Raw genomic sequence first — 17197 nt, 5'->3', positions numbered from 1 at the left:
TGCATTTCGCTCTTTAATTCATGTCAACAATGACTTTAAATGTGAGTGTTTGATGTATTTGTCTTTCTGTGTAACCAGTGTAAGCAGAGAATACATTTCAACTTGCTTATTTTTAGTAAGAAGAAAAAAAAACAAGCACAAGTTACCTAGACATCCCCACTAGCTGTGTGAGCTTCCTATGAACTCAATCTGACCAAAAGAAGGATCTGTATCATTGCAAGGTCAGGATGTGTGATAAGTATCTTTTTCTTTTTTTTTTTTTTTAATGTCCTATTTTCTCAGGCTGCGGCCTGCTGAACGCCTTCAGGGGGAAAGCTGTGCTTCAGATGTTGTGCGTCTCGGAGAGTTTCTTCGCCTTGACAGGACGGCCTCGTCTCCGCAGCAGCTTTCACATGTCACATCTCTGCGGGCCGGCGCCTCCATCCGCCCGGCAGAAAGAGCCGCCGGTGTGCCGCTCTGCAGCCAATCCCAAACCGGCAGCGCGCAGCGGGAGCTAATTAATTAGAATAGCACACACTGTGTCTCCCTTTCTTTATTTTCCCACCAACTTCCTTGATGCTCTGCCTCCCCACACGCCGGCGCAGAGCAGGCGAGTTTCTGCTGTGGGAGACGGGAAGAAGACAGGTAGCTGCATAGTGATGAGCGGCTGTGTGCGCAGCACTGAGCAGTTGAGGTTTTGTGTTACTGTCCTCAGGAAATACTGCATCTGACTGAGCGCTCATCCATTTTTTAGACTTCCACCCACATCAAAGTTGGATGTTGAGCGTTGGAAAGTTTCAGCAAGGAGATTTCTCACTCTGTGATGAAATACTCTGTTATCAGCATCTTGATAACAAATCTCGCTGGACGATAAATTGTCCCAGAAATTATTGCGATAAACGATAATATTATTGTTTTGAGGCCATTTTCAAGTAATATAAAGGTAATGGCTTGATAATGCAAGAACATATTTATCTAACATTTAACACCGGAACTGGAAGACATTTTAATACCCAAACAAACAAAAACAAATAAAATTAATTATGAAGTCAAAACGACTAATTGAGACCAAAACATCAGACTGAAAACTTTTGTCATCCAGCTTTTGGTGGAAAGAGAAAAACTATAAATTATGCAAACAGGAATTAATTTATAATGCGATTAATTGATTTATTGTTTATTGTGATGGGCATATACACACGTTCATGTAAAACTTGTTTAGTTTGTACAGGAAATTAAAGAATGGATGGTTTGTTATAAGCCTATTAATATTAAATTTGATGTTTCAGCGTGCAGGATTATTTCTACAAATCGTTTAGGTGGAAGTTATTCATAAATCTCACAGAGTACTTAAACAGCTGCTGGGGTAAATAAAACCAAAAGGTAAAAGTTTCTGCTTCCTAGGAATCAATCATGAGCAGAAATTGGATTTGAGCTGCGACCATGAGAGGAATTGAATCAATGAAGTGTTTAATGAAACATTTAATGATTAAGCGTGATTGAGATCAATATTTCAGAAATCTCACTCTCTGTCTTCCTTTGTCAGATGACAGATGACAGCTTCACTGAGCCATTTGTAAAGACAATTAGGATATAGAAAGAATGATGCAGGTTTTAGGACATTATCAATAACAACACCAACAACAATAATCCAGAACTTTCTTACTATTAGAAGGCTGATGCTGTCTAATAATAGACAAACTGTTGTCTAATAAATTCTGCAGTTTGTCCGTTTCACTGAGAAACTCCAGAGGATAAGTGACACAGTACAGGGCTCCACCTCTGGTAAATCTGCTTCTTAATCCCTGCAGGCTGATGGAGATGAGGGATTACTAGCTGTCATTAGGGACGAGGCTGGTTACCCCTGGAAAGTCTAGCACAGGATAACATAGATACAACAATGCACACTCACACCTCATGGCAAATGAGTCAAACTCAAGGCCCAGGGGCAAATCTGGCCCGTCGTAGCTTTTCATGTGGCCCTCTAGACTCCAAATTACATCAGGAAGTCCTTCCAGCTTTTCACAAACCTGCGACATTCACACAATATCAACAGATTCCCAAATTTTGTTTCTAATTTTTCTAGAAATTTTTTTTTCGAAATTGGCCAAAACCATTGGGTCTAAGTGACGACTGCCTCAACCTTACTTGAACTCAAGTTGTAGTCTGTGATCGATACATCAATGAATTAAAAAAGTCACATTTAACATCATACATTAGTACAAATATAAAAAATTCCTTACAAATATTTCTAAATTAGCGCCACAAATCTGTGATTTTGATTGCATAAAACTCCCCACACACAAACAATCACGAAATCCTGGTTGGACTGATCGACGTGAAAAAATGTTGAATATTATTTAATTTTAAGAAACACTTATTAAATGCTGAAACAAAGATTATTGATATTTTAACAACTTAATGGGTTTTATCATTGCATTCTGGCACAACCGGCCCTTTAAGAACGATCAGATTTTTGATATGGGCCAAAATAAAAATGAGTTTGAGCGCCCTGCCTTACAGCATTTCCTGGATGTTTCATTTCCTGGATGTTTTTGGAGGAAACACAAACACCCAGAAAGACACAATCACAAACCAAGCACAAGTGGCAAGAAGCAGAGGGGAAGACAAGTTTCTGCCCGGGTTCTTCTCTGTCGGCCCCACAGTGGACAGACATCTTGTTCTGGACTCTCAAAGTGACGGCTGAGCCGAGGAGACCAACGCGGATCACTGGAGAGGAAGCCGGAAGGAACATCATCGTCGTCATGGCTACAGTTTGGCTAAAAAAAACTCAGCACGCTAATTATTGTCACAGATTAAAAGAGCTGCTGGACAGGAAAATGGTTGAGGAGTTTGCTCATGTTGGAAAACAAAACGCAGAGGAAACTAAAATCAGAAGTCTGGGTGAACAATGGCAGGAAATCTTGTTCAGGTTTTTTATTCACTGACGCTTGCTTTTGTTAAACCGAGGAAAAACACGCAAACCGGACATAATATTTACTTTCTTCACTCAGCTCTCACAGGCATGCAGGGAGTTGTCATGAGAAGGACTTAGTTCTCGACAGAAACTAAGATGACTGCTGTTTTTGTTCTTTAAGCCCAGATCTTTTTGCACAGTAGCAGCAAAATCTGAGCTCTACTTTGTGTTTTTTCATGACATCCTTTCCCACTGCTGGTAGTGCCACGGGCCCACGCCGGGCCTTCTTCCCCGCTCTACACCCGCAGGCTGTCTGGTCCGTTCAGCTTCTCCACCTCCTCGCTGCTCCTGAGCGTCGGGAGCAGGACTCCGGTCCTCTTCCACGCGAGGCTCTTTGCCACTAACGCTCCTGTACTCATATTAATTATGTTGCTTTCAGCATTTCTGGCTGAGTCATTCTCCTGCCATAATTCTCTCTCTGCACTTGGAAAAAAAAAAAAAAAGCAACAAGTCTGCCAAGATATGAAGCTTTTAGTGGGCCTGAGTCTTACAGGGCCCTTTTGACCAAACATTTCTATCGGTTTGCCTCTACAAGCCACAATAAGTCGTTTAGTTTAAGGAGAACTCTCTGTGATGATGTCATCTGCTCCAGTTTCCTTTATTTTTATAAGCGGGGATGGTAATTTTATCTCAGTTATCCAAATCTGATGACGTTTGGTGTTGTTAGGGAAGCCGAAAAAAGAAACTCCAGGAGGATTTTCTGGAAAATAGATTTTTTTTCTTTTACAAACTTATTTTACAATTTTCTTTCACCTAAAGTTGACATAAAAACACTTTTCAGTTCTCTTTTAGACCCCCAACACCAACAAGTTGTTTAGGCCTAAAAGGTCACATCAAGTTCACCACACTTACAAGAGAAGAAGGTAAAATACTCAGAGGGAAAATGCAGTCGAGCATTCATCTTTTCTTCATTTGGCTCAGACACGGAGGAAAGAAAAGTGATGCTACTCCAGCTGCTTATTGGTAAAATCAAGCATTTTCCTACGTATGAAGTGCGATGACTGCCTTTTTTTTGTCAGAAAAGTGCAATCTAAATTTGCTTTTCCATTTTGGGAATCAATGGTTTCACAAGCTTATGGGTTATTTTTGACTCTAAATCAAATATACGCCATATATTCACTCAAGGTCTGGTCACAATATAAATCCAGGTTAGGTTTAATGTTTTCCACCGGCTCCTGACGGAAATATCTTCATCCCGTATGTTCGACAGAGATTTGGATTTAGCCAGATGTTCCCAAAGCGATGATGACAGCAGTGAGACCAATCGGCATTATGCAGACTGCGGGCCATGAGGCCAAAGCACTCAAGCTGAGAGAGACCATAAACCGGTAAACCTGCGTGATAACTGAGGATTTATCGCTGCAATCGCCCATTTCCACACTACATGTGACGATTATGCTCATTGTTATTGTAACAGAAATTCATTTTACCGCTGTGAGCACCTTCAGCAGCCGGCGCAGTGATCATTTGGATCAGCTAGAACAGGGCTCTGCAACCTTTACCACTCAAAGAGCCGTTTTTGCTCCCAGTCCAGCTGAATAAAACTCATTTAGAGCCTCAGGTGTTACATGACCTGTTGACAAAAGACAATTTTTAATTTTTGATATATATCTACTAAGGGAAATTTGTTATTTCTAAAGAACCAACATTTTATTTCCACTTTTTGATTTTGACAAACAGGAAAACAACTTTTTTTTGTTTTGCAAAAAGAAATATTGATGTTAATATTGGCAAAAGAAAAGCACAAGAAAATCGTGTATAAAATTATTGTTGGTACTTTTAGCGTTATTCTGTTGTGGAAATGATGCAATTAAAGTATTAAAAGAAAAAAAAACTGAAAAATTGCTAACAACTGAAATAGTTTAAAAATCTATGCTTAGCAGCATAAGTTTTTAAAAATAATAATTTTCAGCCATAATTATTAAGAGCCATTGTGGAAAAAAGTCCCAAGAGGAACTTGTGGCAGTTTTCAGACTCCCTAAAATAGAAAAACAAATTAAACTTGACTAGCTTATGAATTACATTTACCACGTGACTGCTAATGATTGTAAATTACGCTTCAACAACCATAACACGGTTTAACTTCATAATAAGCTGCAATATCAGACATTTTCATTATATTATTACAACGAGAAACAATACCCACATCTGTCCTTCTCCACGCCTACACAGCGGACAAATTAAAGGCCCACATCAGCGCCGCCATCTTCCCAGACGGTTCCAGAAGCTCGTTACATAAAACCAGCCCCGTCAGGTCGCCTTCACAGACCGAGACGGTAGGTAGGTAGGTAGATGTGTTCTTGTGTGTCGGTTTGGCAGGAAAATGCCGAAGCCGTCTTTATGTATCGAGAGGTTGAAGCGAGGGAAGTGTGAAGCGAGCGACGACAGCACGACAATCGCACCTCTCGATGATTAAGTCCTGTTCCGACTCTTGGCTAATTAATCTGTCACGATGAGTCACCGCCGCTAATTGACAGATGGACGCAGCAGAAAAGGGGGAAGTAATGGAAGGACTAATATAGAGCTGAAACATTTACAGAGAAATGTTTTTATGCCTTTACAATCTTTTTCCTCCCTCACTTTTACAAACTTTAATTCACTTCAATTGGAAACGCACGAATTAGGTCAGGGATAAAACTGATAAGTTTAAAGGAAACTTAGGTTAATGATAATAAAAAGAGAAAACAGCGCATACACCACTGTTCACGGATCTCAAATGAGTAAATAAAAAAGTACAGGCGCACAAACTACCGGTACATAATAACTTACTTCAAAATGGAGTATCCACTGTAATATTTTATTTCATATGGAAATATCTTGCGTTATAAATTACACGCCAGTGTCACAGATTCTTATTTCATTTTCTGCTCAGGGGGAACTGCAGGCCCGGGTGATTCATGACACAGATTTGTTGCTGTAAATCTGAGGGCTTTGAAACATCCTTCTGATTTGTTGAGGAAGAGCAACACTTTGAGCGACGGCAGAAATGTGATGCAGGGGAATGTGAGCAACACCGTGTTTTGGACACAGTCCAGCGTGCTGCTTTACCAGACGCTGTTTGGTTTGTGGATTTTATTTATGGAGATTTGAAGCAAAGGCACGCTGACAGGAGTTAGCTTTTTTTTTTTATAGATGGACAGAATGACAGGTGATGTTCTGTAATTTGTTGGAAAAGTCCAGTTTGGTTTGTGCAAACGACGACACACGGGCGACTTTGGGAAGGAGCTGTGCTTTGTGAAACTTACTATATCTGATAGAAGAGAAACCATCTTTATAAGCTCTGAAGCGTCCATTTCTCTCCAAAGAACAAATACAAACATTCACTATGAATAAATTGGATTTATGTGGAGTTTAGGGTCTAAAAGTGGATCCTGGAAGGAAGATTAGCTGGATGGATGAACGCAGAATGGCGGTTTTAGGTTTATCGTGATAAAATTTGTCATCATTTTTGATTTATCGTTGTCACGATAAATTCCAATTGTTTAAAAAAAAACAACAACTCAAAACCGTCTGTGTTGTCGGGATTATTTTTGTACTGTTTTCAATAAACTTGAAAATATGGTCAAAAGCAGCTACTGTGTGCAGTTTGGTGATACAGATCAGACTTATTTATGTGACTGGCGTCCCAAAGAAGCGTGTTATGAATGTGTATGTTTTCTCAAGAGCAGCATTTGTGTTTGTGAGGCTATAATTGATGTGCTACACAGTCACAGCCATACAGTTACCTAAAAAAGAAGTAATAAATAGTTTTTATCGTCACAATACTAAATTCTTACTGACAAAACTTTAGAGCTTTTGTTCTATGTTTGATTCTGAGGTTTGTGTTTCACTCAATACAACATTTTGGAATTACAACAATAAAACTTATGTGGGACTGTTAAACCTTGGGTTGCTGAGTTACAGATCTGTAATTTTTATGGGAAATTCAGGGGCAAATAATGACATATCCTGGAGTGATGTATACAAAATCAGACTTAATGCAACTGGTTGAAACTTTTAACCAACTAGAAGTACAATCTGAGTGCGACTGTCTTTCATTATCTTTAGGACGACTGAATATTTGGTTTGTCAACAGAAAGCGTCACGGCCGGGCGACTTATGAGAACAATACACTTTTGTCAAATATTAGATTCATCTCCCTTAGAAACAACACGTTAATTTATTAGCTTCAATGGCAGCAACAAACCGGTTTACCTGCCACAACAGAAGAAGATCTGCTCAAGAGACGACAACAAGGACTGCAAAGTCACAACGTAGCGACTCTGTCAGCTGGCTTTGTGAAAGTTTTCTGGCGTTAGACGTACGACTTCTGCTATCACCTCTCCAGTCAATCTATTTAATGTCCGACCTCATCAACGCGATAGTTTTCAACAACTTTCCAGATGGCCGATTGTAGCAAACCATCTGCCGGGCCGAGCTGCAACCTGCGTGTACGGGAGGCATGACAAGATGAATAAAACATCTAATTGCACATCTCTGGTTCGTGTGTCAAAGCGAATTTAGTAAAGCAGACGTGAACTAAAGCGGAAAGTTTTGTATTTATAAAGAGAGAGAGGCTTTTAATGCGCTGGATTTTAATGTTTCAGTAGGGAAACTGTCATTAGTCTGAGTTATTGTCCATCTGGACTCTGAAGAAGCAGCAACACCGAAGCAGCAGATTGTTGTTTTTTTTCTAGACAAGAACTGAGCTCAACACCACGTCTGTGTGTGTGCGTGTGTGTGTGTTTGTGTTTGTAATACCTTGTGGGAACCATTTTCCTGACACATACTACGCTGTGGGGACCCACTGCTGCTTGTGGGGACCAGGCTACGGTCCCCACAAGGGGAAACGCTGTTTTTGGGTCAGGGGTTAGATTTAGGACTAAGGTGTGAACTGAGTTTTGATTGAGGTTAGCTATGTAGTGGTTAGGGTTAGGAAAGGGTGAGGTTTAGGCTTTAGAAATGAATGGAAGTCAATGGAAAGTCTCCACAAAGATAGCCATGCAAACGTGTGTGTGTGTGTGTGCGCGTGTGTGTGTGTGTGTGTGTGTGTGTGTGTGTGTGTAAAAGTCTCCAGCCCCCCGCGCTGAAGAACAGGGTCAGGTTCAGACTCAAGCTCGCCGCCATCAGGAACACGTTCTCGGTTTCCATCCACATTCAAGCGGGGGGAATCTTCAGGGAGACACAAAGGCAGCACATGAATATATTTGGACATGTAATCAGGGCACAGGCCACCAATTAGGAGGGCTAGTGTGTGTGTGCGCGTTTTTGTGGCCCATTAGTCCCAGCAGGGGATGGAGACGGAGCCCAACAGAGGGGAACCGAGTGCATTCAGAGTTTGTAATCCAATTCTGAAGGCTGTTTTTCAGAAACGAAGCAGTGTGTGTGTGTGTGTGTGTGTGTGTGTGTGTGTGTTTACCAGTCTGAGTGGGGCACGAGAAGGAGCTGAGAGTAGATCTTTAATGTGAAAAGCAAAGCAGGGGAGAGGTCAGGTTACGTCCCTCGTCTCTCCTCCCGTAATGCTCGTCTGCTTTCTCGGTCCGTGACTGCGGCTCTCTGGGGCGGTTTGCTCTGCAGACGGTTTGGGACGGCCGCTTCATTTCGCCGCCCAAACAGGGAGCGCTGAGGCGCTCTGTTCGATAACTCAATAACCCGGCCCTTTCATTCGCGTCTCGGGTTTCTCAAATGAGCTCTTCGGGGTCTTGAACGACCAAAAACAAACGGCTCAGAAGACAAAAAGATTTAAAAAAAAAAAAAAAAAAAAAAAGAAAGAAAGCATACACTACTTGAAAACACTTGATTAGCGTCAGGTACACAACGCTAGCTTTCCATTGCCCTGAAAATTTCACAAATTGGAATGAGGAGGATGAATTTGTTTGCTTTGATAAAAACTAAACGTTTTTCAAGATGTTTTTGTGTTAGGATGAGGTGGAGTTTCCAGCCACACAGAAATGGGTATTTTTTCACAAAATTGAAGTGGAAACACTTTTTTGGCTCTCATTTATAGACACTGACCTCCTTGGACAAAGTGCAGCTAATTCTCACTGCATCGCACCATTCACCACAAGTTGAGTTTGTCCTTTAAAACTGTTGAATTCATTGCTCTTTTGGGGAAATCACCGTCTACAAATTCTCCAAAATGCTGCATATTGGAAAAATGTAGAGTTCACTGCACTGAGCCTCATTGAAAACCTCCTGGTTGTTTCACTAAATATTGATTTCTGAACTCTTCCTGAGTTAAAACGTTAGTATTGTTGCTTCTAATTGAATATGAACTTGTTTTCTTTGCACTACTAGAGGTCTGAAAGCACTGCATCTTTTTTTCTTTCTCGTTTTCTGCAAATAAATACTAACTTTTTGCTTGTAATTTCAGAGACGTGTTGTCATTAGTTCATAGAATAAAAGAACAATGTTCAATTTACTCAAACATAAACGTAAAATCAGAGAAACTAAGTGCTTTGTTAATGTTTTCCAGAGCTCAGTATGTAGCCACTCCCGGGTATAAGGCAATATAGGGGCTTGTCGCTCCAGCGCCTGATTGAGACGCCGACGTCTCGTCTAATGATGGATGATGAGCGCCGCCATCGCCGCGACTGAAACATGGATATGTCTCCTGTGAGTGTTTACATGATTCGCCTTCATGATTTTTAATGAGTTATCGTGTGAATAAGCTAATTCATGTGTGAGTTCAATTTCAAATTCTTATTTAATGGAATTTCAAAATTGTGTTTTATCGACATTAGCAGAAGATTGAAAAAATGTTGTGCAAATTGGAAATGGAACTACTTTCACTTATGATATGGGAAAAATGTCTCGTTAAGCAAAGTAGAACTTTTTCATCCACATTAAGGAGTTATCAGCTTAAAACGAGCTCTGATCTGGCTGAAAAGTTAGTTTTGTCTGTTTCACCTGTACTAAGATATTTGCAGCAGAAACTAGATCAAAAATACTTTGGTAAGATTTTGTGTTTTTGCATTCTTCAACAGGTTCTTTGACATGATTACCGTTTATTTAGCTCAAATTTATATCTCTATAAGTTTTGACCAATCTCCCTGTTCCTGCTCAAGAACAGCATCCCCGCAGCATGATGCTGCCACAACTTTGTTGATGTTTAAACCTTGATATCGAACTTTATCTCTGAACTGCTTGCTGCCTTCCTAATGGTGTTAGTTCGTTAAATTATTGCAATGGTCATGATGTGAAAAGCATTCTTTAAATAGTCGCTTCAGGAAGGCATTTCACGATAACTTCAGATCAACTGGTTATTCGTCTGTATCTTCCCACTCCGTAAGTAAACAAGAGCTGAAATTGGTCGGATCCCTGTTGCTCCATATTGCACAACACACACATTCTGTCCGCGGATCTCCACAGATGCTTTTTTCTGCCAAGTAAAATTAATTCAAAGATTTGTTTTGGCTGTTAAAAAAAAAAAATGTCTGGATTGCAGGAGACAAAGCAGGGCTCTGATTCCGGGGCTTTTTGCTGCAGAGAAGTCAGAAAGCGAAGTAAGACTCGAGTCTTCTGAATGATGCATGGTGGGAAGCTTAAGGCTGCTGCATTATTGAAACGAGGTGGCAGAGAAGGATGAACTCTTGCTCCATGAAAGACACAGTCCCCTGCTGGCACAGCTTTTCCCCTCTGCTGTGTCAAAATTGGAGGTTTGGGGGAGGAGAGAAATTTACAGGGAGAAAGAAGGAAAAGCGTCAAGCCTGCAGACACCTTTTCAGGATTTTAATTTCCATCATTCTTTATTCCACCCCCCCTCCGCCTCCCTTAAATTTGTCAGCTCCTTTTGCAGCAGAAGCAAAATCCGTGTTTTGTGAAGACAGACGTGCTGCCTGTGAAAAAGGGAAAAAAAAAGCTGGAGTGAGAGAGACAGCAGATGAAGTGGAGAGTAAAAGTGAAGCCGAGCGGCTGATAATGAGCAGGGAGAGGGATTCCCGTTAAAACCCAGCCCGGTCCCTGCAGACCTCTCAGAGAACGGAGCGCCGCAGCAGAGCGCCCGCTATTTTCTTTGACAAGTCTGGGAAAGTGGAGACGCTCCTCCGCTCCCCGACTGCTGAGCGACTGAGAGGTTTCAGCCGCGTGGGGACGTCGCACAAAGACGTACGTTTACATGAAAATATGCCAGACACCCAACATGCGCTACATGATCGCTGAACATGAGCTGCTCCGGTTATCAGCAGGTCTTTTTTGTTAAAAGTGTCTGCAGTCAGAGTGAGAGGTCCTGTCATCGCCCTCACGCTGGAAGCAGCCGCCCCTGTTAGGATCTGTGTTTTCTGTGTAGTTTCTGTCTGTCTAGTCCTGTTTTCCCCTGAGTCTCTGTCTTGATTGATCCCAGCTGTGTGTCGTTCCTGTGATTACCCTCCCTGTGTATTTAGTCCCTCCTGTTGTCAGTGTTCCTTGTCGGATCCTCGTCGTGTCTCACGTCTGTGTCTGTTCCTGTGCTGCCAGAGATTTTCAGTTGTTCCTCCTGGTTTTTTCATTAAATTATTACTTTTCATCATGACTACCTGGGTTCCCCGGCGTCTCCCTCACCACTCACAACCACGAATCATGACAGTAGGATCCGACCAGAAAAGAGGTGAGGACGCCAGCGTGTGGGGGAGCGAGGCTTGGTTCCAGCAGCAGTTGGAGTTGGCTCAATGGGATCTCTACAAAGACGTAGAGATCTTGCCTTCTCCGCTGCTGCTGGAGGAACTTGGTCTCGCCTCGGACCTCGACGCACCCAGGCAACGCGGGCCGCGACGGAGGCGGCGGCGGGGACCTAGAGCGGAGGAGTTCTGTGGCGGAGCTCCAGCCAGCCAGAATCCCTGGGTGGGAACTCGGCTGGCGTTCTGTCCGCCGGGAGTCGGACCCCGCCGTTACTGCTGCCCTGAGCCGCCGGAGATCCCGGCCCCTGGGTCACGCCGTTTCCGCCGCCCTGAGCCGCCGAAGATCCCGGTCCCGCGGTCACGCCGTCGACGCCGTCCTGAGCCGCCGGAGGTCCCGGCCCCTGGGCAAAGCCATCACCGCAGCCCTGAGCCGCCGGAGGTCCCGGCCCCTGGGCCCCGCCTGCAGCTGCCTCCGGTCCCCGCACCGAGGCAGCGTCTGTCCCCGCTGCCTCCGGTCCCCGCACCGAGGCAGCGTCTGTCCCCGCTGCCTCCGGTTCCCGCGCCGAGGCAGCGTCTGTCCCCGCTGCCTCCGGTTCCCGCGCCGAGGCGGCGTTTGCTTCAGCCCCCCGAGTTTCCAGAGTCTGCTCCCCCCGAGTTTCCAGAGTCTGCTCCCCCCGAGTTTCCAGAGTCTGCTCCCCCCGAGTTTCCAGAGTCTGCTCCCCCCGAGTTTCCAGAGTCTGCTCCCCCCGAGTTTCCAGAGTCTGCTCCCCCCGAGTTTCCAGAGTCTGCTCCCCCCGAGTTTCCAGAGTCTGCTCCCCCCGAGTTTCCAGAGTCTGCTCCCCCCGAGTTTCCAGAGTCTGCTCCCCCCGAGTTTCCAGAGTCTGCTCCCCCCGAGTTTCCAGAGTCTGCTCCCCCCGAGTTTCCAGAGTCTGCTCCCCCCGAGTTTCCAGAGTCTGCTCCCCCCGAGTTTCCAGAGTCTGCTCCCCCCGAGTTTCCAGAGTCTGCTCCCCCCGAGTTTCCAGAGTCTGCTCCCCCCGAGACTCCGCCCCTTGAGCCGGCAGAGTTTCTAGTGCCCCCTCCTCCCGAGTTTGCTGACTTGGTCCCTTCTCCCGAGTCTCCGGAGCCTGCAGCCGGCCCTCCAGCCGGCCTTCCAGCCGGCCCACCTGAGCCTCCGAGGGTCCTCGTCATGCGTGGGCGGAAGAGACCGCCGGACCCGGCTCCACGTCTCTGGTTCCTGCGCCGGCGGAAGAGACCGCCGGACCCGGCTCCACGTCTCTGGTTCCTGCGCCGGCGGAAGAGACCGCCGGACCCGGCTCCACGTCTCTGGTTCCTGCGCCGGCGGAAGAGACCGCCGGACCCGGCTCCACGTCTCTGGTTCCTGCGCCGGCGGAAGAGACCGCCGGACCCGGCTCCACGTCTCTGGTTCCTGCGCCGGCGGAGGAGACCGCCGGACCCGCCTCCTCGCTTCCTGCGCCGGCGGAGGAGACCGCCGGACCCGCCTCCTCGCTTCCTGCGCCGGCGGAGGAGACCGCCGGACCCGCCTCCTCGCTTCCTGCGCCGGCGGAGGAGACCGCCGGACCCGCCTCCTCGCTTCCTGCGCCGGCGGAGGACACCGCCGGACCCGCCTCCTCGCTTCCTGCGCCGGCGGAGGACACCGCCGGACCCGCCTCCTCGCTTCCTGCGCCGGCGGAGGAGACCGCCGGACCCGCCTCCTCGCTTCCTGCGTTGAAGAGGCCGCCCACCGCGGCCCAAGCTTCGCCCCCTGTGCCGTGGGCGGCCCCCGGACTGTTTTCTGTTCCTGTTTTGGACTGTTTTCTGGACTCTGGCCCTCCTGCCGTCGCCCCTCCGCCCACCCTGCTGGGTTGTTTTGGTTTTTGGACTTTTCTGTTAGGGCGTCTGGTAGCCGCCCCTTGAGGGGGGGGTACTGTTAGGATCTGTGTTTTCTGTGTAGTTTCTGTCTGTCTAGTCCTGTTTTCCCCTGAGTCTCTGTCTTGATTGATCCCAGCTGTGTGTCGTTCCTGTGATTACCCTCCCTGTGTATTTAGTCCCTCCTGTTGTCAGTGTTCCTTGTCGGATCCTCGTCGTGTCTCACGTCTGTGTCTGTTCCTGTGCTGCCAGAGATTTTCAGTTGTTCCTCCTGGTTTTTTCATTAAATTATTACTTTTCATCATGACTACCTGGGTTCCCCGGCGTCTCCCTCACCACTCACAACCACGAATCATGACAGCCCCCTCGTTATGTTGAAAAGAAGAAAAGCCAGAGGTTTTCTGAGTTAAACTGTGGGAGTCAATTTCAGTGCATATCATCTATTGTGCTCTTAATTTACATGTAAAGTTCATAGTCACAGGAGGCAAAACATGCAGAAATTGAGACAAAAAAACAAACAAAAAAAACCCTTGTAAGTCAGAGACACCATACCTCATTCTGCATCTTTCCAGGCTTCATGATTGAAATTTGTTGATTTAACTTATTATTAGCACTATAGTTATGTCGCATGTTACTGTTTACATCAAAAAACTTCGCTGGAGGACAGAAAGATGATTCTGTTGCGCCACAGCGAAGGGAAAATAACGCAGACAAATGGCTGAAGAGCAGCTCAGAACCTCTCATATTCTTCTTCTTTTCTTGCTGTGTTGGCTGTGCTGCATACACAGACTCGTTGCCGTAGCAACTGACTGACAGCAACGCTAACCTCTAGAGAATAGAGGACCACTGAAATATATATTGTGGGCCTAATTTGACCTTGAGTCTGAGGTATTTATGGTCACCTTCCTAAAATAATGACCTAAATCTTTTTTTCGTCTCAAGGAGGAGGTGGTGATTTTTTTTTTATTACATTTTTAATCACTATTAGCAACACTTAAATGACTTAGGCTATTATTTTAGGTATATGATTCGAGAACGTCACTGCAAAATTTAGCAGAAGCTGCGCTCAGTCCTGGAAATGTACAGAGATTGTGGATTCATACAGCGCCACGAAGGCCGTTTTAACCTTTAATGATGTTTGGAGTGTAAGACATGACTTGTTAAACAGAAGAACCTGCAGTGCCCGTTGATAAGACGGTGAGCCAGCTGACTGATGAAGCCTAATCCTCCGTGCTCCAGCGTCTGTTCAGTCACAGAGTTTTGTGTAGCGTTGTCTCGTTTTGCAGCGCCACAAAAAATGGATGCAGATTGTCTCTGTGGTCAAACAGGAGCAATACTCCTCCCAGTCAGACGGTGGCCACCGAGACAAAACTGAGAAAACGGTGACTCACATCAACAGCAGCAGAAGAAGAAAAACAACGATACAGCCATACTTGAAAACTTTGGATGACTTTTTGAGTCTGGTGAAATTTTCTTAATCAACACGTCGTTTTTAAGTGCAACGATGTGTTGCCCTTAAAATGAGCTCAGCTACTGTTCAGTGATGTTCTGATTTAGTGAGTGTGACGGGACAAGTCTTTACGAGGCGCAGCGAGGAGAGCGGACGGTCCATAAAACCAGCACACATTCATCCTCTGAGCTGGGCTTGCATCACTTTTCTAGTCGGTGTGTGTCCCCTGCATAGATTACTGCCCGTCTCCCTGGAACAGGATGGATTATGTCCTGCTGCGAAGACGCACGCAGCATGCCACTCGCATGAAAGAGACCGATGCTTCTGCGTTTGTGTTTTTGCTCGGGGATGCAATTGGCAGCACTGTTTCCTTTCAGAACCAAGGTTCTGGGTTCAAATCCTGTCCTTATGGGTTTTCTTCAGCTCAGAAATATCAGTGTTAGAGTGATTTATCCCTCTAAATCGTCGCATTTGATGAAGAGATAGACTGACATAAAACATGTCAAACCTTACGTTTAGTTAATTAGTTTCCAGTTCCGTGTTTGTTTGTTTTGTTTTTGGGGTTTTATGGCATTTCTTAAAAAAAAAAAAAGACCTAAATCTGTCTATCTTTTGTCATATTTTTTACCCTCATAAATGAGCCAAACCCACAAATCTTTTTCTGACATTAGAACAGAATGAACTTTTTTCTCTCTCTCTTTTTTTTTAACATTATGCAATAATACATTAGTTTCAGGTGTTGCATTATATTATGAATTATAAATTTCCCTTATCAGAAATAAATATGTCCTCTTGTCTTTTGAAGAGAGGCTGAGCGATATCAGACTTTGTATCATACTAGCATCCCACGGAAACATTAATTCATAATGTAATTTTATTTTTATTTTTTTCAAAATACAACTCAACACACGAGATCATGCTATTGCAATAAAAAGTCGGTTAATTTTAAGGCTTTTACACATCTTTACGTGGGGAGCCAATAAAGGTGGAGGTTGTTACATGTGCTTTGATTTACATTTGATGATTAGTGGAATCAAAGCGAAGCTGCTTCAAATATCGACATCCAGAGACTTCAAAAGGGGAACGTTGGTCTAATTTCTCATGCTCTTTGTTTCTGTGCTCAACCCCAGCCTCCACTCTCCGCTCTTTCAGTCGGAGGTTTAAAGGCACTGAGCGTTAATTTGACTCCGTCAGTCAGCAGAACGCGGCCGATGCACGCAGACGAAACCAGACTTTACCGAATGCATGTAAAAAAAAAAATAAAAATGACACGCGTCTTTGCATTTTGGCTGTTCACGAAATAAAAAAAAGCAATCAATATTCTGTTCACTGCACTCCTTTCAGACTGACTTTCTGCATACAAACACCTTGGAATCGGTTTCTGAAAAATGAAATGATGCATTTCCCTTGAAGGTTTCTCTCTTCCTCTCGCTTGGACACCAAGCAGGCAGGATCCGTTCGCCTGATAACGAAGCTTTAGTTTTATTTTAGATCAGAGCTCTGCCCTGTGTGGGCACAGGGTCAGAGCGCGATGCACTGCAAGGGGGCGGATGAATCTCTTAATCTTGGTAAACAACGGGGCTGATGGAGGAGGCTTTTAGGTGGATTCAGCCGCCGGAAGCCTCGAACGAGGATCAGGTGCTTCTGATTTGCATTTTGTGCCTGTGCAGGAACATTCTAGTACGAATTTATATGTACGAATATATAAACATATCCCACTTTACTTATGTCTCTCCGCCGAATGTGATGAATAATCAGGTCGGGCGCTGAAGCACATGAATCACTTAATAGCATGTAATTTCTTTCCTCTTCCTCCTGCACCTCATCGATTAGAAACGTCAGGCTCCTCTCAGCGCTTCAGCCGTCAGAAAATAGTTTCTAACCAAACATTTCTCTGACACTGACAATAATTAGATTTTAAAATTAAAACTGCAGTTTACTTTCTTCCGGTTTATATTCAGCAAACAGGCATGAGTAGGAGATGATTTAACGATGTAATGTTATTCTCTCAAAAAAATAAACTCTTAAAATGATAACTTCCCTGTGTATTTTGTTGCACATTTGACTTTTTTTTTTTTTTTTTTTCGGTTTGCTTTTCTCAAAGCTACAGAGAAAACGGTGATCTTTAGCACTGACCCAGTAATCTGGAGATTGAAAAATGGTGCAAGGGAAAAAGGGTGTTAGCGGTGCATCCATCAGCATGATTGACACCGATAAGACCCTCCCCCTGGATCTGATTGGTTGTTTCCGACTGGGAGCTGAGAATTTCTGCAATTGGCAGTAGCAGCACTGGGTAGAGGCAGAGGAGATAATTAACTTTTTTTCACAGATTATATCACTTATGATACTGAC

At 44.5% G+C, this 17197-nt stretch overlaps 1 protein-coding gene across 1 annotated transcript; it reads left to right on the top strand.

The window, feature by feature from the left end:
* Positions 1 to 11491: 11491 nt before the first annotated feature.
* On the top strand, positions 11492 to 14619 carry LOC148154028 (uncharacterized). The gene is made up of 2 exons (XM_088016027.1): positions 11492 to 12719; positions 14564 to 14619. Exons 1-2 carry the CDS (start codon positions 11492 to 11494, stop codon positions 14617 to 14619), a joined length of 1284 nt encoding a protein of 427 aa, XP_087872153.1.
* The last annotated feature ends 2578 nt before the right edge of the window (positions 14620 to 17197 follow it).

Source organism: Poecilia mexicana, unplaced genomic scaffold (assembly GCF_051168715.1).
Source record: "Poecilia mexicana isolate PSO_F unplaced genomic scaffold, ASM5116871v1 scaffold_18, whole genome shotgun sequence".
NCBI lineage: Eukaryota > Metazoa > Chordata > Actinopteri > Cyprinodontiformes > Poeciliidae > Poecilia > Poecilia mexicana.
Note: the sequence above shows the minus strand (reverse complement) of the source record. Positions and strands in the feature narration are given on the sequence as shown.